The sequence below is a fragment of the Cricetulus griseus genome, chromosome X (assembly GCF_003668045.3).
Source record: "Cricetulus griseus strain 17A/GY chromosome X, alternate assembly CriGri-PICRH-1.0, whole genome shotgun sequence".
In the NCBI taxonomy this organism is placed as follows: Eukaryota; Metazoa; Chordata; class Mammalia; order Rodentia; family Cricetidae; genus Cricetulus; species Cricetulus griseus.
The window spans coordinates 84,633,356-84,655,392 of record NC_048604.1 but is presented as its reverse complement, the minus strand read 5'-3'; the positions used below and the strand labels follow the sequence as shown (position 1 = coordinate 84,655,392).

Sequence of the window (22,037 nt, the reverse complement as noted above, 5' to 3'; positions counted from 1 at the left end):
ATATTTGTTTCAGTTGATACTTTCTCCCATAAGCAATTAAAGACAAGAATCTTTCTCCCTCCAAGTTCATCTTTCTAGCCATCACAGTGACTTTCTGTCAACCATTTTTGGTAGGAAAAGGAGAAATAATGAATATATGTTACCCTTTCTTTTTCTCTCAGTAATACTGTGCTCAAGTAGAAACAATGCCAATGAGGCTGAGGCTGATAAGCAGAATTAGACGAATAATGATGATAAAAGCAGTTTGGATTGAACACTGTATTGTCCTTAAACATTATGCACATAGAGGACAGTCTGGTCAAATATTTTGCAAATGAGTCCCATTTATCATTGGAGGGTTGCCTGATCACAAAAAGTCCATCATGACCAATATGTCATTATTGGCTGAATTCAACCCTGCTTTAGTACAATACACAAAGCATACTTCTTCAAATGGCTGTACCTGGATGTCATGCATGTCACAATTTTAGAATATGCTGTGAAAGAATATATATTTTATATGATTACCTGACCTATTTTCCAGAGGGTAACTGGATAAATAAGTAGGTGAGAAATGAATTATAAAATTGGACAAGAGACCTACGATTCTCTTAAAAGAGAAACAGCTATCAACTGATTGTCCCACACATATGCACAGATTTCATATTTTTAAACTATCACCATGTTTACAAATGTCATCTCTAATGTAATAAGTATTTTAAAATCAGATTTACTATTATATCACATAATTTACATTCAACAGTTGATAAAAATACAACAAATATGAGATGTTAAAATATGAATTTCCTGCAAAGGCAAATATTTGTTTCTCTCTTCATGGAGAAACAAAACCTTCCAAATCAAAGTATCATATTTATAATTCACATTGGTGCATAATGATCACATATACCTCATTACATCACATATTTGTGCACATGGACTTTATGTTTCCCCAAATGAAAGCGATTTGGTAAGCATAAATCACATTTACTTCATACTCTTCCAATATCTCATAATGGATCCATTTTAGCTTTAAAAGGAAAGGAACAAATAGTCATTTAATAGATTTTGTAGAGTAAAATATCTTTAATATAGTAGCAATGAATTCTTGAAATTTATAAAATGTTTAGAATATGTATTTGTATCAGACTTCTTAAGGGAATGAAAGCTTGAAATGCAATAATTTCCTGAATAACATTTGCACCTACTCAAAGAAGAGGAAACAATTGTGCTGAAAGTAATAAAAGGAAAACTAAGGCATACATATTCCTTATGTATACTTGTTGATTTTTAAAAGGGCAAACAGGCAAACCTTTTCACTCTAGTCAATATCTGCTGTGGTGAAACATCATGGATAGAGTACCCTGTGGAGAAAAGGGTTTGTTTGGCTTACACTTTCACCATCCATCACTGAAGGAAGGAAGGATAGGAACTCCAACAGGGCAGGATCCTGGAGGCAGGAGCTGATGTACAGGCCATGAAAGGTTACTGCTCACTGACTTGCTCCTCATGGTTTGTTCAGCCTGCCTGCTTTCTTATAGAGCCCAGGACCACCAGCCCAGTTGTGGCTCCACCGACAATGGGATGGGCCCATCTGAATCAGTCACTAATTAAGAAAATGTCATACAAGCTTGCCCATAGCCTAGTCTTATGGAGATAGTTTCTCAATTGAGGTTTGCTCCTCTCAGATGACTTCACTTTGTTTCAAGTTGACATAAAACTAGCATTTGAAGTTAATAAACATAATATGCATTATTTTCCAAGTTATAAAATGAATTTAGGGTATTTTAATTTTGCTGTAGTTTAGATTGTTTTAGAAACAAACTTATTTGTGGAGATAAATAATCTGGTGATTTAAAGGTTAGGTAATTTGCTAAATTTCATCTAGTAAGTTAGTAGAAAAGGAAAAGATAATGTAATTTCTAAAAAAATTTTTTTTTTTTTGGTTTTTAGAGGCAGGGTTTCTCTGTGGCTTTGGAGACTGTCCTGGAACTAGCTCTTCTAGACCAGGCTGGTCTCGAACTCACAGAGATCGTCCTGCCTCTGCCTCCCGAGCGCTGGGATTAGAGGCATGTGCCACCAACACCTGGCTATGTTTTTGTTTTCAAATTTATTTAATTGATATAGAATTACTTCATTTTTATCCTCCCTGCAACCCCTGATGTGTCCCCTCAACCTCGAAACTGATAGCCTCTTTTTATTTGATTATTAATCTTATGTATGTGTGGTGTGCATATATATACATATACATATATATGTACAACCTTCTAAAGCCAGTTTTGTTATTATAAACAAACATTTTTTTACTATGACTGCTTTTTCTATTTGTAAACACTAGTGATTTATCTTATTATTGCCTAACAATAAGTCTAATATTTTATGCCCTCTCATTTCTAGACTATTGAAAGCCACAAAAAGAGCAATTCTCAAAACAGTAGCTTAGAATGCTAGACTGTGGGGATGATATTACTGAGCATATTTCTCAGCCACCAATCAGACAGAACTGATCCCTAGCCAATTATAGTAGTTGTTTCTTTTTTTTTTTTAACTCTTTACTATTTGCTTTTTTCTCTTTCAGGGGCCCAAATGTAGCTCCCAAATAAATCCCACGCAGAGGATTATTGTTACTTATAAATGCCCAGCCTTAGCTTATCTTGTTGCTAGCCAGCTTTCCTTAATAAAATTATCTCATCTACCTTTTGCCTCTGGGCTTTTTCCTTTTCTTCTGTATATCTTACTTTCACTCTTACTCCATGTCTTGATGTGTGGCTGGGTGGTTGGCCGTTTTCATCCTCCTCTCTTTTTCAACCTTGCTCCTTTGGCCGAGATTTCTCATCCAATTTATTCTCACTGCCTGCCAGCCCTGCCTATCTTTTCTCCTGCCTTACTATTGGCCATTCATATCTTTATTAAACTATCAAGTGTTTTAGAGAGGGAAAGAATCACAGCTTCACCGAGTTAAACAAATGCGATATAAAAGAACGCAATACATCATTGCATTATTAAACAAATGTTCTACTGCATAAACAAATGTAAAATACCATAAAATATCATTACACACACACACACACACACACACACACACACACACACACACACACACACACATTTATACACACACAGACATCCCCATTATTTCCACAGTTTATCCCTGAAACTAGGTGCATTCTTGTTAAAATGTGAAGAATACTTGTTTGGGGAATGTGTTTTCTTACTGAAAACTTCTTTAACACAAGGTCAAAAATGTGATGAAAACTATCATGGCTGGATTGCAGCAAACCAACAGTGAAAAGATTCTTCTGAGCTGGGTTCGACAATCAACACGTAATTATCCACAGGTTAATGTCATCAACTTCACCTCCAGCTGGTCTGATGGCCTAGCTTTGAATGCGCTCATCCACAGTCACAGGTGAGTTTTTTGAGATTTAAATTGTTTTTAAGTATTGATTTAGACACTGATGGTGTGTTTTACTGCAGTGTGGCCCCTCTACTATGCCACGTGTTGTTAACAATATCAATCTAAGTATATATGATTAACAGAGAAAGCTTTTTTATGTTTGCTTGTTTATTTGAGTTAGGGTATCCTCTAGGCAGGCCTTACCTACCTAAAAATTATGATAGTGCTGTCTCATTTCTGAGTAATGAGATTACATGCTTTAAACACCATGACCATTATATTTTCTAATTTTTAAGTTACATATGATGATGTTTGAAGGAGAAACAAACCTGAACACATTTTATCCTGAGATTCCTAAACAGCCAGGTTATTTCATATCTTTGCTAATAAGGAGACTTAATAGTTTTAATAGAAACATATGCATCAGATTGAGCCTAGACTATATAACTAACTAAAAGTTGCTGTAAATGTCATGTAAGTGGTTTTAGTGAAATCAGATAAATAATGTACAGGTAATTATTTGTCATATGAAACAGAAGCTTACATAGCAAACACCAGGATGCCCTGGAAGTTTTTTTCTCATCAGGATTAAAAGAAATACCAAACATTTTAGCAAACATGGCAAAAAGAGGGGTAAGGTGAGTTCTAAATTACAGTGTTCAGAACTTCAAAAGAAGCAGTTTCTCTATAGCAATGAAGCAATTTCTGTGAAATAAGGAACAGCTCTTTGGACCTTCATAAAAATAACAGCATAACATAATGAACTAAGCAGCTTTTACTATAGTTCAGTTGTGTTATGGTTCTTCAAATGATGAAATAATGCTTTACTTTTCTTAGATAATAAAGTTTAATGAATTAATTTATGATAGGCCAAAGAAAATTAGATCCATGTAGGATATATATATATATTATATATATATATATATATATATAATATATACTTTCATATGTATAAGCTATACAGCACCATTCTACATATGATACACAAAGTTACATTTCCTTCAAGAAATATCTACTTTTGGTCTTATTATTAATTGTCTCTTTAAAGATGGTCAAATTAATTTTTTTATGCCATTGGACTTAAACTTCCCTGAATCTCCATGTAGGTTATCTTTTGTCACTTACATTTATCTTTACTTTGTTCCCTATTCTTTTTCTCCAAGTCTACCATTTTTCTATGCCACTCTTGCTTACAGAGAAGGTCAGAATATAAATTTTCCTTGTGATAAGGCTGAACTCAAGGGCAAACTCAAAGTAAGCATCTTTGTCAGGTGTCATGCTCCAGCTGGGCTTAATTAGCCCCATCCAGACTGGGTTTCCAGGTGAGTGATTCAGCAAACCTGACTGTGAAAAGGAGCCTGACTGGCCCTAATCCACACATTTAACAAGGTAAACAGATTGGTTTTCATAGGTACAACAAAAGAAACATTTTCCAAGCTTCAGTACAGTCAGGTAAGAAGAGATAGAGCTATTGATTCCACATCATAAGTTCCTGCTCATTAATGCAGCCACATGTTTCACATTAAGGGCCTGAAGAAATATTGATCATTCTCTTCATGTATAAATTTGTAGATAAACAAAAATATTGAGGATCAGGTTATGTGCTACTTGTAGGCTCTTTAATATTTTCTTTTCAAGTGTGAGATAGCTTCACTGCATGTTCACACACCATATTTGATAATTTTCTTTTTGTAATTCCTGAATATAATTTAAGTAATACAGGAAACATCCAGCCTGTACTATCCCTGACCCACTCTTTCTCTGCAACAGTGTATCTGCATTTATGTATTTTCCTACTTGGTACTGAATGAGCATCAATAACTATTTTTTTATACATTACATGTTTAGTTTTCAAGAGGTTCCTCACAGTTGCTTAATGCTGTTTCATGAATCATCTGCCTTTTTGTCTTTGACAGATGTTAATATTGTTTATCTACAGAAAAAAAACATGGTTGGACTTTCTGTTCCAAGGTGATTGTCATTGGCATTCTTAGGAATGTCATTCAGTGCCCTGATTTCAATTATTGAGTGACTAAGCTATATAGAACAAAGACACAGAGCAAAGAGACCTTGGAATTTAAAAGGTTTATGTTCAAACACAATGCCCATTACAGTGAAGTTGAAAGGAAACCAGTTTCCAATTTAGAGGAAAAAATGATAACTGATAAGAAATATGTAGCAAACATGGACATTAAATTATAATGCCTTTACACTGATTAAATTTTCATGCTAATTCCTTCTCTTCCTACTCTAGGACATGGTTTAAGAAAAAGATATCCATTATGTTACTGACATCTCCCTTTGGTCTAGTCTCAGCTCCTTGTTACTTGTGATCTTTATTGAAAGGACTCAGGTGGGAAGACAGAATGCATTATAGAGTAAAATGAGGTACACTCAACAGAAAAAAACGGGTAGTGTTCAAAGAGGCCATTTGTTGAGGCAAACACTGTCATGGGATGGGAGTCAACAGTAGTCAGAGACAATATTTTGCATTTCATTTTTTTTATAAATTTTATTTAAATTAGCAGAGAGAAAATTTTTATAGAGCAAACTTTATAGGGATGAGAATACACATTGACCAAAAGGACATTTGTGCCACCCTGTGTTTTTCAGTTAAGCATCATACTGTTTCCAAAAGTTCCCAGAACAGACAGCTTTCCTGAAGTAGATTTCCCTGCCTACATGATTGAGAAACCCATTTGAACTGACTCCTCCTAAAGGGCAAAGTGGCTTATCTTTATTGTATGTGAGAAAGCTAAAACAAGATAGTGTGATTTTCATCTTCTTGATGGTACAGAAAGTCATGTCTCAATCAAGGACAAAAGAGAGATTCAGATTCAGATTCAGAAGCAATTTATTTACGAAAGCCCTGAAAATTTGGTTTCTCAATTTATAAGCTGCTGATTTTGAGGAAAGGGTCCATACTCAATGACCTTTAATGCTGTTAATATCTGTTTAGCTACCTAAGAGTCATCTCCCGAATTGAAATCCTCAGAATATTTTGAAGGTGACCACTTAATTACTTATATGTTGATATCCAAAGGGTCTTTGGGAGGATTTTCTCAGAAGAATCTCCTTTGTATGGTTTACTTGGAAGTGGTGAATCCAGTTGGAAGTTTATAGAAGCTTGGTGACTGGAGGAGAAGGTAAAATAATAGGAAAAGGACTGTTCTTACTCCTTTCTAGGAGTTAATTAATTGTTGGTCCTAAGGGTCCCCTCTGTAAGTTCTGATCAGAACCCATTAGTATCCTTGTGAAGGTCTTTTTTGTCATATTTCTGAATGTATTTGAAATCTCTATAAACACATATTGTTGATAGACAATTGAATTTCACTGAATCTGGAGGAAGATTAGAAATTATACACAGTAATCTACAAATGGATCTGAATATAGAAAAGGTTACCCATAAAGCACTTCAGAAAGGCTTAGACTTATGGCTAGTTAAGGATCTAAGTGAACTCCAGGGTGTTAATAGTAGCATTTCCCATCAGGTATATATATATATATATATATATATATATATATATATATATATATATATATATTATATTGTATGTGCGTATCTGTTTGAGTGTGTGCTATGTCTGGATCCCTGAAAGTTATAGTTACAAGCAGTTGTGAACTGCCCAATATGGGTGCTGGTAATGACTTTATGTCCTCTGGGAAAAGAAAAGCACTCTTAAACACTGAGTAATCTCTTAAGTCAAACACTATCAACACTATTTAGTGGATAATTTGGGGTCTTATTTGTAAATGGTACTTTTCCATAGGTCTGAACTCTCCAAAAGGAATAAAGACAATATTGAATACCCAGAGATATGTTTACACACTGAATGATAATGGAGAATAAAAGAAAAGGTTATTATGGCATTAAAGAGTTCTCAAGTTTGAAGAATAATTTTAGGTTCTAGCATTTGAAACTTGCAGCATGAATAGCAAACATGTAAAGGTGCATACTGTAAAATATTACATGCCAAGGAAGATACTCTACATGGTAATAGCATGAAACATTTTCTTAAAAATAATTTTTTAACTTTTTGAGATTAATATAAATATGTCACTTCTACCTTCGTTTTTCTCCCCCTTAACCCTCCCCTCTTTCAAATTCATGGCCTAAATATGACCTGAATAAGAAGAATACCAGTAGACATGCTAATATGAAAGGGGAAAAACTCACTGAGATTTCAACCCTAGCAAAGAACTAGAAACAATTGATGAACACCAAAAGCAGGAATAACAATGTTCCCTAGAGAATGACACAAATGATTACTCATTGCTATATGATAAGGACTAATCATATTGTGTTTTGTATTTTGGAGTGTGTGTGTGTGTGTGTGTGTGTGTGTGTGTGTGTGTGTGTGTGTGTGTGCATGTGTGTGTATCTATGTTTGTACATATGCATGTACATATACATACATATATAACAACAACTAAAGTAACTGGTTTTAAAAATTATTTTATCTATTCTTTAAGAACTTTGTATATGTTTACATATTAGTTGGATACAGAAAATGATAAAGGTCTTGATCACACTTTTTTCTCTCTGCTGGATAAAGAATTAGAGGGCAAGAAAAATTTCAAGTGCAAGGAAATTTCTAACACAGCCACTAGAATCAGCAGTTTAGGGAAAGGTATTTCCTGGGGATGAAGTTCACAAACATGCAGCAGGAACCCAGAGAAAATGACCCTCTGCAAAGCAGAGGGAGGACTCAAAAAGATGAAAAATTTGGTCTCTTCTCAAGCACTGGGGTTTTAAAGCCTCTGAATAGTTTCCATCCCCTAATTTAGACTTAGCAAGTTTGAAGAGACAGGATGGTTGACTGGCTAGCAGCTGTCATTAACATGTCTTGATTAAGTCTTGAATTTTCAGAGGTAGTCTATTAGAAGGGAGATTGCTGGTGGAAGGCAAAAGCTAACATGGCCTTTGATTTATACTGTCAGGCTTTTGTCTCAAATTAGGAGGATGAGGACGATGCCAACTATCTTAGGAGTTTGCAACCCTTCTTACCAATATCCATGGCCTCTTTCCTTATCTATCTGGCTACCACAGAGTCTCTCTAACACCCAGTCTCTCATTTTAATTTTAGAGATCACCCTAACTTCAGTTAGAGGCATTAGGACACTTATTGCTCTTCAGTGCTTCCACCTGACAAGGATGGAAGATGTAGGGTCAACAGTCAGGGTGCCTCAGAGAAGAGGGTTGATCTAAGTGGGCTTGATAAAACTTAACTGGTAGCAATTATACCAAATAAAAGACAGCAATTGGTGGTAGTGTATGTCTTTGGAATTTGTCATATGAGGCCCGTGATATCTACAATATGCAAATGTTAGACTGTTAGTAATACCATAATTCTTACTCAAAGTGTAGTTAGAGAAATAATCGTGTCTTCAAAAGAGGAAGAAAACAAGCAAGAAAACCAGCCAAAGAATCATTGGCAGGCTTTGTCATAGCAACTAGACTGCTTATTTGTCTGCCTGCATCAACTACTTAACAGTGAGATGTATACCATATTGGATGTCATTTATGTGGTTAAGAGTTCAAGATGCCTTTCACCAACCAATCTGAGGTCAGAAGTTGTGCAATGAGTTTATTCTACTGTAACTTCATGGGGAATTTTAAGAAATTAAAGGGAGAAGTTCCTTGACATCATGGTTGCTATTTGTTTTGTTAAGAAAGGTGAGACAAGGCGGGCATTGGTGGCACACAACTTTAATCCCATCACTCGGGAGGCAGAGGCAGGTGCATCTCTGTGAGTTTGAGGCCAGCCTGGTCTCCAAAGTGAGTGCCAGGATAGGCTCCCAAGCTACACAGAGAAACCCTGTCTCAAAAAAAAAAGGAAATGTGAGACATATTTTTTGTAGATGGCCAGATGTTGTACCAGAAACTTTACACCTAAATACTTTACAAGGCCTAATGGCAGTGCCTCACCAGTAAGAGATGCCTCTGCCCATGTACCAGCTGTAATGTCCAGTAAAATTGGACAATATAGGTAAAACCTGAGTGAAATCAAGTTCCCATTTGTTGAAGTCATAACAAGACATCAGCATCGGTATGTTTTTTTCAGTAGAGTGTCTAGCAGCCTCCTTTAACCAGAGAACACAATTGGTTATGACACAGGCCATCACATTACAGCTCTGAGAAGTAGTATTCAGGAAACAGGGGTATCAGAAAGGTAATCATTAATGATAAATACGTGTTCAAATAACATTTTGCATGGTTAAGTATAATGTCTAAGGAGTGATAAAGAAATATATTGATATTTTACTACTGGTTATAATTTCCTTTTGCATGTTTAAGACCATGTGAGGTGGGCAAAATTAATCATGTTCTTTTTACTGTCAAGGATAGTTGAAGACCTGCCCAGTGCAGACCTTGAATAAACCTTGGAATATTTAGACTCCATCAGCATAGGTAAAACAAGATTAGGAAAGATCACTGGAGGTGTGCAAATCCTTTTTGATTCTCTCAACCAAGCTTCTCAAGAGAACAAATCAAAGCCAATTGAAAGGGTATTCAGTGAGACCAATGAACCTTGATTTGTGACTACATATGCCTGCAGTTCCACTTCCCACCAGTTTTTACTTATAACACAGATATCATTACTGGACTTCATCTACAGTACAGATCAAGGTTAGGATGACATGGTTACTGAGAGACAGAACTAGATCCCTCCAAGTTACTTTTGTAGAATAGACTAAGGCAAAGTGTGCACTACTTCACTCTAAATATCATCCATAGGTAAAATCAAGGTAGGACAACATAGCTTCTGATGGACACTAGCTCCCCAAAAAATGTTGCGAGGACAGACCAATGTGGGAAGCACACTAATTCACGTATGTCTTCCTACCTAGGATAAATCAAGGGTAGAAGAAATGGGATCTGAGAGACAGATACTAGATCTCTCTAAGCATAATTCTTAAAATAGACTGAGGTGGAGAGTATTCTGCATCACTCCTACCTCCTCTTTAATTACAGGTTAAGGTTAGGAGGACATGGAGTCTGAAATACAAAAGCTTCCTCTAAGTTTCTGCCAAAGGATTGCCTGGGGTGGAGAGTACCATATTTCCTTGCTACCCTCCACCTTTAGACAGATCAAATTAGGCTGACATAGAATCTAAAAGAAAAACACTAGCATACACCAAGCATTCTTTGTAAGAAATACTGAAATGGAAGTACATTTGTTTACTCCATCTTCCTCAGTAGATCAGATCAAGGTTAAGACATGGTGTATTTTGAGAGACAGACATTAAATCTCTCTAAGCCTTCTCTGTAGGACACAGAGGTTTAGATAGAACACAAGTTCACTCCTGAATGTATCAAAGGGACAGGTGAAGGTTAGGACAACATGGATTCTGAGAGAAAGACAGTAGGACTCTCCAAGCCTCCTGAATAGAAAGACTGAGATCAGAAACAGTACTTCACACATATCTTCCTTCATAAGACAGGTCAAGCTTAGTACAAAATGGATTCTGAGACATATATACTAGCTCTAATCAAGCTTCTATTGTAAGATGGACTGAGGTGAAGATAACTTCATTCCTAACTTTTTCTGATACAGATACTAGGTCTCACCAAGGTTCAGCCTTAGGAAAGACTGGTGGAGAGTACTTTAGTTCTATAATAAGAATAACTAAAGTTATTCTTAAGACAAATCATGGACAGGAGAAAATGTAGGTTGAGAAACAGATACTAGCTAGCTCCCAACCCCTTCTTGAGAACAGTTTGAGTTGGAGAGCACACTAGTTCACTCCTGTTTTCCTCCATAGGGCTGATCTACTTGGAATGACATTGAATGACATATACTAGTTCCACTCAAGCACCTATGTAAGATAGACTGAGTGGATAGCATACTAGTTCATTCATAACCATATAATACAGATCAAGGTTAGTATGCCTTTGATTCAGGATTACAGATATTAGCACCTTACATGTCTCATCTGTAGGACAATTTGAGGTTGGAAATACACTAGTTCACTCTTTCTTTCTCCATAGGTCAAAGGATAGGATGACATGGGTTCTGAGACATGGACATTAACTGCATAAGGCTTCCTCTGCAGGACAGACTGAGGTGAAGGAACACAGGTTCACTCTTAACCTTAAATATAGGACAGATTAAGGTTAGAACAAAATGGCTTCTATGAGACAGACACAATCTCCTTCCAAGCCTTCTACATAGGACATATTGAGTGTAAAACCAAATTAGATTACACACATATTCCTCTATAGGACAAATTAATTTGGAATGATGTGGATTCTGAGGGTAAGTCCCTAGTTCTTTCCAAACTTCCTCCATAGGATAAATGGAGCTGGAAAACCACTAATTCATTTCTTACCTTCTCCTTAGGATAGGCCAATGTTTGGACAACATGGAGAGTATGAAAAAGAAACTGCCTTCCCCATAACGTGCTTTGTAGGGCATACTGAGGTGGACAGCACAGTAGTTAACTTGTAACTTTTTCTGTATACCCAATTATATTAGGACAATATGGATTCCAAAAGATAAAAACTAACACACTGGAATTCTCCTTTCTGGACAGCCTGAGATTGAGATTTCAAAAGTGCATTTTATCCACCTAGAACACTTCAAATCTACACTGTAGAGTAGATCATGGTTTCAAAATCTTGGAATCTGAGGGACAAATGCTAGTTCCTTCCAGGACAGTGGTTCTCAACATGTGGGTTGTGACCCCTTTTGAGGGTCAAATCACCAGTTCAAAGGGGTCACCTAGGACAATTGGAAAACTTAGATATTTACATTACAATTCTTGTCCATAGCAAAATTATACTTAAGAAGTAGCAATGCAAGTAATTCTATGGTTGGGGAACACAACAATATGAAGAATTGTATTAAAAGGTTTGCAGCATTAGGAAGGTTGAAAACTATGGCTGTAGCTCTTTTTCATAGGAAAGATGATGCAGACCATGGTAGGACATTGTCATGATTATCTACAGGACTGATGAAGGTGGATTCTGAGAAACAAACACTAGGTCACTTCACAACTCTTTGGAAGGAAAAGCTGAAGTAGACTGATAACTCCTTCGCCGATAGCTATTTATACTATGCACAATTATGAATACATAGGAAAATACAGGTTAGAATAATGTCAGCTTTCAGAAACAGATACCAGCATCCTCTAAGCCTCATCTGTAGCACAGACATGTAAAGATCACTCTAGTTATTTACTAACTTCCTTCATTGGATGGATTAAGATTAAGGTGACACAGAAACTGAGATACACTCACTAACTCCATATAATCATGCTCTACAGGACAGACTGTGGTGGAGAACACACTAGTTGTCACTAATCCTCTCAATAGGGCATATCATAGATTGGATTAAATGAATTCTGAGAGACATACTCAAGCTCCCCTCAAGCCTCCTTCTTAGGACACACTGAATTGAAGAAGATAGTAATTCACTCATAACCTCTTCATTAGGAAAGACTGAGACATGTATTCTGAAAAACAGACACAAGATCACCACAAGCCTCTTTGGTAGGGCAGAATGAGTTGGAGTGAACATTAGTTCTTTCCCTTCCCTGTCAGTAGGGGATGTCAAGCTTGGGAAAACCTGAGCTTTGAAAGAGAGAGAAACTATTTGCCTCCAAAACTCCTCAGTTGGACAGACTGAAGTGGAAAGCATGCTGGTTTACTCCTAATCATCTACACAGGAAAAATGAAGTTTAAGATAACATGGACTCAATGTTCCATGGGACAGATCAGTTTGGATTGTGAGAGAAAGACATTAGCTATCATCAAACATTCTTTAGGAAAAGTGAAGTGGCGAGAACACTAGGTCACTTCTATCCTCATTCTTAGGAAAGAGAAAGGGCTGAAAATGGATAGATTCTGAAAGCAAGAAAAAACTTTCTCTAAGCCTTCTTTGTAGGATACTTTCAGGTGGAGAAGACACTGGAACATAACTTGTGCTTATGAAAAAGCAAGGTTAGAAATAAATACATTCTAAGACAGAAAGCAGATATCTCCAGGCCTTCTTTATCAACAGATTGAGCAGGAGACCATACTAGTTCACTTGTAACATACTCCTAACTAACAAGGTTCAGGCAAAATGGATACTGAGAGAAAAACAATAGCTTCCTCCATAGGACATGATGAGATACAGAGCACAGTAATTCATTATTGACCTTTTCCATAGAACACATCAAATTAGGAAAACACAGATTCTGAAAGACGGATACTAGATCCATATAAGCTTCCTTGTAGGACAGACTGAGCGAACGAACAAACTAATTCACTGTTAAATTCTCCAAAGGACAGATGAAGCTTAGAATAAAATGGAACAATAAAGACATTAGCTTCAAGTCTTTTCTGTAAGACATAATGAGATGGGAATCAGAGAAGAACCTTGCTTGCATACTCCATAAGATAAACAAGTTAGGACAACAAACCATAATATCCTTCCTTCCTCTATTGTAGAATATACTGAGTACATATTAGTTTTGCTTGTTACTATAGATCAATTTAGGATTGTGAGAGACAGACACTAGCTTTCTCTGGCATAATTTTGAGACAGATTGAGGTGGAGAACACAATAGTTCTCTCCTGACATTGTGTGTGGGAAATATCAAGGAGGTTTGGACAACATGGATTACTAGAAATAGATACTAGCTCACTCCAAACCTCTTCCTGGGGCCATACTGAGATGGAGAACACACTAGTTATTTCCTAACTCACTATCTAGAACAGATCAAGGTAAGGACTACATGGATAATGAGAAACAAACACTAATTCCACCCAATACTTCTGTAGAACACACTGTGGCCTAATGCATAGTCATATAATCATAACCTTATCAGCAGGAAAAGTAAGGGCTAGGAAAAGCTGGATGCTGTTAAAAAAACCAACAAAATCTTTCTCCAAGATTTCTTAGTGGAAGAAATTGAAACAGAATACAGTAGTTCACATCTAACCTCCTACATAGGACAGATTAAGGTTAGGATGACATGGAATCTGAGCTACAGATACTAGCACCCTCCATTTCCCCTTCCATAGGAAAGACTGATGTGAAGATTATGCTAGTTCAGTCCTAACCTCTTCTGTAGGACAGATGGAGGTTAGAACAACAAATATTCTATTAGAGAGTCACTAGCTCCATCTAAGCATCTTTAGCATGACAGACTGAGTTGGATAGTAAACTAGTTCACTGCTGTCCTCCTCAATAGGCAGAACAATGTAGAACAACATGAATGCTGAGAGACAGATACTAGCCCCCTCCTATCATCTTCTACTGGACATAATGATGTGGATATTACAATAGTTCATTATTAACCTCCTACATGAGAAAGATTAATGATAGAGCTACATGGGTTTTAAGAGAAAGACACTAGTTCCTCCAAATATCCATAGGATAATCTTAAGTGAAGAACATATTACTTCACTTCTAGCCTATTCTGTTAAACAGATGATTTATAATGAAATATATTCTGAAAGACAGGCTAGCTCTGGCAAAGCCTCCTCTGTTAGCCTGAAGTTAAGAACAAACTAGTATATATTTAACCTTATCAGTAGGACACATAAAATTAGGATGCCATGGAGTCTGACAGACACCAGCTCCCTACAAGAATCCTTTGTAGGAAAGACTGAGGTAGACAGCACACTAGTTCACTTCTAACTGCCTCTGTAGGACAGATGAAGACTATTACAATTGGAATCTGAAAGACAGCCACTATTCCCCTCTATCTTTTTGCATAGTAGTGTAGAATAACATTGGTCAGTCCTATCCTTACTGTAACACTGATCAAATTTAAGAAAACATGGATTCTGAAAGATAGGCACTAGCTCTCACAAAGCCTTCTTCATAAGACAGACTGGTAGAAATCACACTTGTTCACTCCTAACCTCCTCCATAGGACAGATCAAACTCATAACAACACTGATTCTTAGAGACACACAGTAGCTCCCATCAAGCTTTCTCTATAGGACAGACTGAGAAAGACAGCACATTAGTTCACTCTTGTTTTCTTTAGTTTGACAAATAAGTGTTAGGAAAACATGGATTCTGAGAGACAAACACTTGATTTCTCTGATACTATTTCATGGACAAACTGAGGTGGAATATACACTAATTGGTACTTAGTTTAATTACTTAAACTAGTTTAAGTGCTTAATAGGTACTTAACTTATTCATAAAGAAGATCAAATTTAGGACAACTTTGATTCTATGAGAGAGAAATTAACTCTTTCCCAGTACTCATCAGTAGGACAAACTGAAATGGAGAGTACACTAGTTCATTCCCAATATACCCCATAAAACAAATCATGGACTGCATGAACTGTATTATAAGAGACTAACACGGTAGCTCAAACCATTCTCCCAAAGCAGGATAGACTATGATGGGAAACATACTATTATACTTGTAAATCCATCTGTAGAAGGGAACAAGAATAAGAGAACATGGATTCTAATATATGGACAGTTAATCACTCTATTACACCTCTCTAGGACATGCTGAGATAAACCACACTACTTTACTTCTCATCTCCTCTGTAGGGCAGATAAAGGTTACTATGACTTAGAATCTGAGAGAAGAACAGCACATAGTCCCTAGCCACCTGAATAGAACAGACTAACATAGAGAGTATAATATTTCATTAATAACATCATCAGTAAGACAAATCAACTCAGAACAACATAAATTTTGAGAGACAGACAGTAATTCCCTACCAGTATCCTCTAAGAGCATACCAGTTCACTCCTAATCTGCTCTGTTAGAGAGAATGTGTTATAATGGCATGGATTATGAGAGACAGACACTACATTCCTTCAGCTCTTTTCCATAGGAGAGACTAAGTTCCAAGGGAATCTAGGTCAATGCTGTCTTTATTTGTAGGATACATTAAAGTTAAGAAAACATGATTTTGAAATATAGTCGCTAACTCCCACCAAGCCATCTCCATAGGGCAGAGCGATAAGTGGAGCATTATTGTCACTCCTATCAATTTTTTTTGTATTAAAGATCAAGGATAATACAGAATGAATTCTATGAGAAAGTCACTGGATCCCTCCCTAACATGACCAGTAGAATAATGGGGGAAACACCTGTTCATTCCCAATATTACTAATAGGATAGATCAATGTTTTAGTGCAATATTGATTCTCATAGATAAACAAGATGCCTCCAAGATTATGGTAGAGAACACCCTAGTGTATTCCTATCTTCTTACATTGGAAAAATCAAGCTTAGAAAAATGTGGATCCTATGAGATAAACACAAGTTCCCTCCACCTCATTTCCATAGGATAGACATCTTTTAAAAGCATGGTATAACACTACAATCATTGTCTATGTGACAGATCCTGGTTATAGTAGCATGGATTCTGAGAGAGAGACACAAGGTACCTTCAAGACTCTTGAGTAAGATGTACTAAATTTTATTGTTCACTCCTTCACTCCTAACCTTTTCTGTATGACAGATCAAAGTTAGAAAAATCTGGATTCTGACTGAGAGAAGCTGACTCCAAGACTACTCAGTAGGACTTTCTGAAGTGAAGAGTATATATGTTCACTTATAATCTCCTACATAGACCAGAACTAAGTTAGGATGGCATAAATTCTGAGAGAATGACTATGACAACCCCAGTATTACAGACTGAGAGAGCACAAAATCTCTTCTAACATCTTCTAAAAGAACAATAATGTGGATACTGTGAGATAGAAAAGAGCTCCACAAAAACCTCCTTTGTAGGACAAGTTGACATTGAGAGCTCCCTTGGTCACACCTATAAACCTTTATAAGACAGATTATATTAGAATGTCATGTGAGAGACAGACACCAGCTCACTCCAATCCTACTCCACAGGATATGTATAGGTGGAGTGTATAATAGTTTGAGGTAAGAAAACATGGGTTCTGAAAGACAGGCACTTGCCCCCACCAAACCTTCTCCATAGAATAGACTGGTAGAAAGCACACATGTTCTCTCTAAACCATCTCCATAACAGATCAAACTCATCACAACACTGATTCGTAAAGACAGACACTAGCTCTCATCAATGTACAACAGATTGAGAAGGACATCATCTTAGTTCACTTCTATTTTCTTTAGTTGGATATGTCACGATTAGGACAACATGGATTCTAAAGGACAGACGCTTGTACCCTCCAATACTTTTCCTTTAAAGAAACCAAGGTAGCATTATACTAGTTCACTCTTAAACTTATTCATACAATATATGTAGTTTAGGAAAACCTAGATTCTGAAAGTAACTCCCTAAAAATGCATAATAGGACAGACTGAAGTGCAGAGCACATCAGTTTACTCCTATTATCCATAGGAGAGATCATGGCTTGCAAAACTTGAATTCTGAAGACTGACATAAGCTCACTCCATACCTGCTCTGTAGGACTTACTGTGATGCACTGTGCACTAATTTACCCTTAACCTCCTATGTAGGAGAGCTCACTGTTATGACAACATGGATTTTGAGAACCATGTACTGGCTCCCTCTAGCTATCTTCTATAGGATACACTGAGCTGTTGAGTTTTCTAGGTCATTCCAGTTCTTATCTGTCAGACATATCAAGCTTAAGAAAAGATGGATTCTGAGAACCAGACACTAGATTCTTCTAATCTTATGCAGTAAAACAGACCAAAGAAAAGAACATACTAGTTTACTCTTATCCTTATTCCTAGGAACAAATCAAACGTAGCACTACATTGATTCTGAGAGACACTAGCTCCCAGCCAGTCTCCTCCATAAGGCAGACTGAGTTGGAGAGCATGTTAGTTCACTCCTATCATCTTCAGCTGGGAATATCAAGGTCAGGACACATGGATTCTGAGACACAGACATTAGTTCCCATCAGTACCTTTCATAGGACATTCTGAAGAAATTTATATCTAGTTCACTTATAACCTTGTCTTTGGGACAGATCAAAGAACAACAGAGATTCTGAGTGATTGAAACAAACTCCCTCCAAGAATACTCAGTAAGACAGAAAGAATTGGTGAGCATACTAGTTCATTCCTGATCTCTTATATATAGGAAAGTTTAACTTTAGCATGACTAGAATTATGAGAGAAAGACACTCCCTGTTCTTCCTCCCTATTACAGATTGACGTGGGAAACACACTAGTCCCCTCTAACCTCATCCATAAGGCAGATAAAGATAGGACAACATATATTCTTTAAGAGACATGGATCTCTACCCAAGCCTCTTTAGTAGAACAGATTCAAGTCAAGAGCATACAAGGTTACTCCTCCAGTTCTCCCTACAACATGCCAAGTTAGGACAACATGAATATTAGGGATAGATGCCAATCCTCTCCACGCCTACTCCATAGGTTATATTTCAGTGGATAGCATATCAGTTCACTCAAAGCTACTGTGTTTGAAAGATGAAGTCAAGAAAAAATAGATTCTGAAAGATAAACAATAGCTCCCCCCAATCCTCATTTGTAGGACAAACTGAGTTTGAGAGCACACTAGGTCCGTCCTATTTTTGCTTTTTTGTAGTACAGATCAATTTAGGACAACATGAGTTCTCACAGTTGAACATTAGCTTCCTTCAAGCTTTCTCTGTAGTACAGACTCAGATGGAGAATACACTAGATTCCTTTTCCTTATGTCAGATCAAATGTTAGACCACATGGGTATGAAAGTCAGACACTGGCTCCCTGATATGTTTCTCCATAGGATATATGGAAGGGAAGATCACACTAAGTCACTGCTTTACTTATTCATAGGGCAAATCAAGGTTAAGACATCATGGATTCTGAAAGACACACTCTGGACATGTACAAGCTTTCTAAATAGATTTCACTGAATATGGAAGCATAAAATTTCATTCCTTTATCTTGCATTGGGAAGGTAAATGAAAACATGTATTCTTAGAAGTAGACACTAAATTAATACAGGTGTCCTATGTAGAACACACTACTTCATTTCTTAGCTTTTCTGTTGTTCAGAAAGCATTTGAACAACAGGCTGTGAGAGACAGACACTAGTCCCCTCCAGCTCTTTTCTACAGGTTACACTGAACAGTTGAGCCCCATGTGTCAATTCCATCATTATCTGTAGGACAAATCAATGTTAAGACAGCATGGATTCTGAAAGCCAGACATTGCTTCCCAAAAGCCTTCTACAGTGACAGTGTGTTGGAAAATATACTAGTTCACTCATGGCTTCCCCCAGTGGACAGATTCAGAAGATTAACACAATATTATTCATGGAGAAAGATAATACTATGCACCAAGGCTGTGTAGAAAAAACTGAGATAAAGAACACCTTAGTTCACTAATAACCTTGTAAGTTGTACAAAACAAGGTTAGGAAAACATGGATTCCAAAGGACAGACAATAGATCACTCAAGATTTTCAAGACATATTGAAGCATAGTTCATACTAGTTCATTGCTAACATTATCCATGGGGCAAATTAAGGTTAGGACAACCTGGGATTTGGAGAGAGATAAACTAATTCCCTCCAAATTTCATTGCTCGGTGTCCTCTATTGGACAGACCAGGGGTTGTATGACATTGATTCTCCATTTTTTCCCTATAGGACAACTACTTATATCCTATCCTTCATAGGAAAGATCAAGCTTAGTGCAACATGGATTCAAGGATAAAGATAATAGCTCCCTCCAGCTATTTCCCACATTAAGCTATAGAGAATGACAGGACACTCCTCTCCTTTTCTGGAGGACAGATCAAGAATATAATGACATAGATTCTGAGAGACAGAGTAGCCATCTCAGATATTCCTCCATAGAATTTACTGTGTGATAGATCACTCTAAGTAAATTGTTTGCTTATCCATAGGAAAGATCAACATTAAGACAACGTGGATTCTGAAAGACAGGCATTAGCCACCTCTATTGTCTCCTCAGTAGAATGGATTGAGGTGGGGAGCCCACAACTTCCTTCTGAAACTTCTCCATAGGACAGACCAAGTAACAATGATAAGGATTGTAGTAGACAGGTACTATCTTCATCAGATCATTCTCCATTGGACACACTATGGTGGAGAGCACATTAGTTCATTACTAACCTCCTCTGTTGAACAGAGAAAGTTAACATGATAAGGATTCTGAAACACAGACACTAGTTTTCTTTAACACTCCTCTGTAGCAAAGATTGAAGGGTAGGAAGACATACTTATTTCTAAAATCTTCTCTAGGACAGATAAAGTAAGTGCAACATAGTTAATGAGATACAGACACTAGCTCCCTTCAGCTCTTTTCTATGGGGTTCTTAAAGACTCATGTATGCTAGGTCACTCTCATCCTTATCTGTAGGAAAGCTCCTGGTAAGACCAGATGCATTTTGAGAGACAGACACTAGCTTTCACCAAGGTGTCTTCATAGGAATATTTGAGGCAAAGTGCATACCTATTCATTGCTAATCTCCTTTGGAGGACAGGTAGTATATATTTCTGAGAGATGAACATTAGATTTCACCATGCATGCTCTATAGGAAGAAAAGAAATGAAGAGTATGCCTGTGCACTCTTACCCATTTCAGTTGGACACATCAAGGTTAGAACAATATGGATTCTGAGGGATGGACACTATCTCCATCTAAGACTCTTTCCTAGGACAGACTGAGGTGGAGTACACACTAGTTAACTAATTACTTTATCAGTGGGTCAGGTAATGTTTTGGACAACTTGGATTCTGAGAGAGAGAAAAGTAACAGACTCCAAGTCTCCTCAGTACAAAAGGCTGAAGTGGGAAGCACTCTAGTTTACTTCTAATACCCCCCATTTATCACATCTATGTTTGTGTAATATTGATTCTGAGATATGTACACTAGCTCACTTCATGTTTGCTTTGTAGGATAGACTGGTGCAAAGCACAGGAATTCACTCCTAACCTCTTTTGTAGGACTCATGTTTAGGATTATATGGATTCTGAGAGACACTAGCTCACTTCAGCTCTTTTCCATAAGTTATACTGAGATGCAGATCGCATTAAGTCTCATATCCTAATTTGCAGGAATGATCTATGTTAAGACAACATTGATTCCAAGAGATGGATAATAGAGTCCTCCATGCCTCATCAGCAGATCAGACTGAGTAGGACAACACAATAGTTCACATGCAATCTTGTCTGGAGGTCACCTTAAGTTTAACATAGTATTGTTTCCTAAATAGACACTAGATCACATAAAGCCTCCTCTGTAGGGCACAGTTAATTGGAGACCACACTAAATCACTCGTATCTTCTTCAGTAGGACCGAATAAGGATAGGACAACATGTATTCTGAGAGACAGATATTAGATCCCTCTAAGACTTTTAAATAGGACATATAGAGGACAGAGGACAACCAAACACTAGTTCACTCATACTCATATGTAGGAGAGATCAAAGTTAGGACAACAGAGATTCTGAATGAGAGAATATTAGTCCCTTAAAGACACTGTAGTAGGACAGACTTAATTTAAAAAACACAGCAATTTACTCCTAAGCTTATATGTACAATAGATCAATTCTAGAATGACATGAATTCTGAGATAGACACTAGTTGCCTTCTTTTCCTCCTCCATATTAAACACTGATGTGGAGTACACACTAGTCCAATCTTGTCTCTTATACATGACATAATGATTAGGACAACATGAGTTCTGTGAGAGAAAAATGACCTCTATCTACCCCTTCTTGGTAGGACAGGTTGAAGTGGAAAGCACACTAGGTCACT

The 22,037-nt window shown here is 37.0% G+C and overlaps 1 protein-coding gene across 1 annotated transcript in view; it reads left to right on the top strand.

The window, feature by feature from the left end:
* The first annotated feature begins 3,215 nt into the window (after positions 1-3,215).
* The window catches only part of Dmd (dystrophin), a 1,637,847-nt gene continuing 1,619,025 nt past the window's right edge, over positions 3,216-22,037 (top strand). Inside the window, exon 1 of the mRNA XM_035449892.1 lies at positions 3,216-3,388. Coding sequence (XP_035305783.1) covers positions 3,228-3,388 — 161 coding nt within the window. The 5' untranslated portion in view covers positions 3,216-3,227. The remainder of the gene's footprint in view (positions 3,389-22,037) is intronic.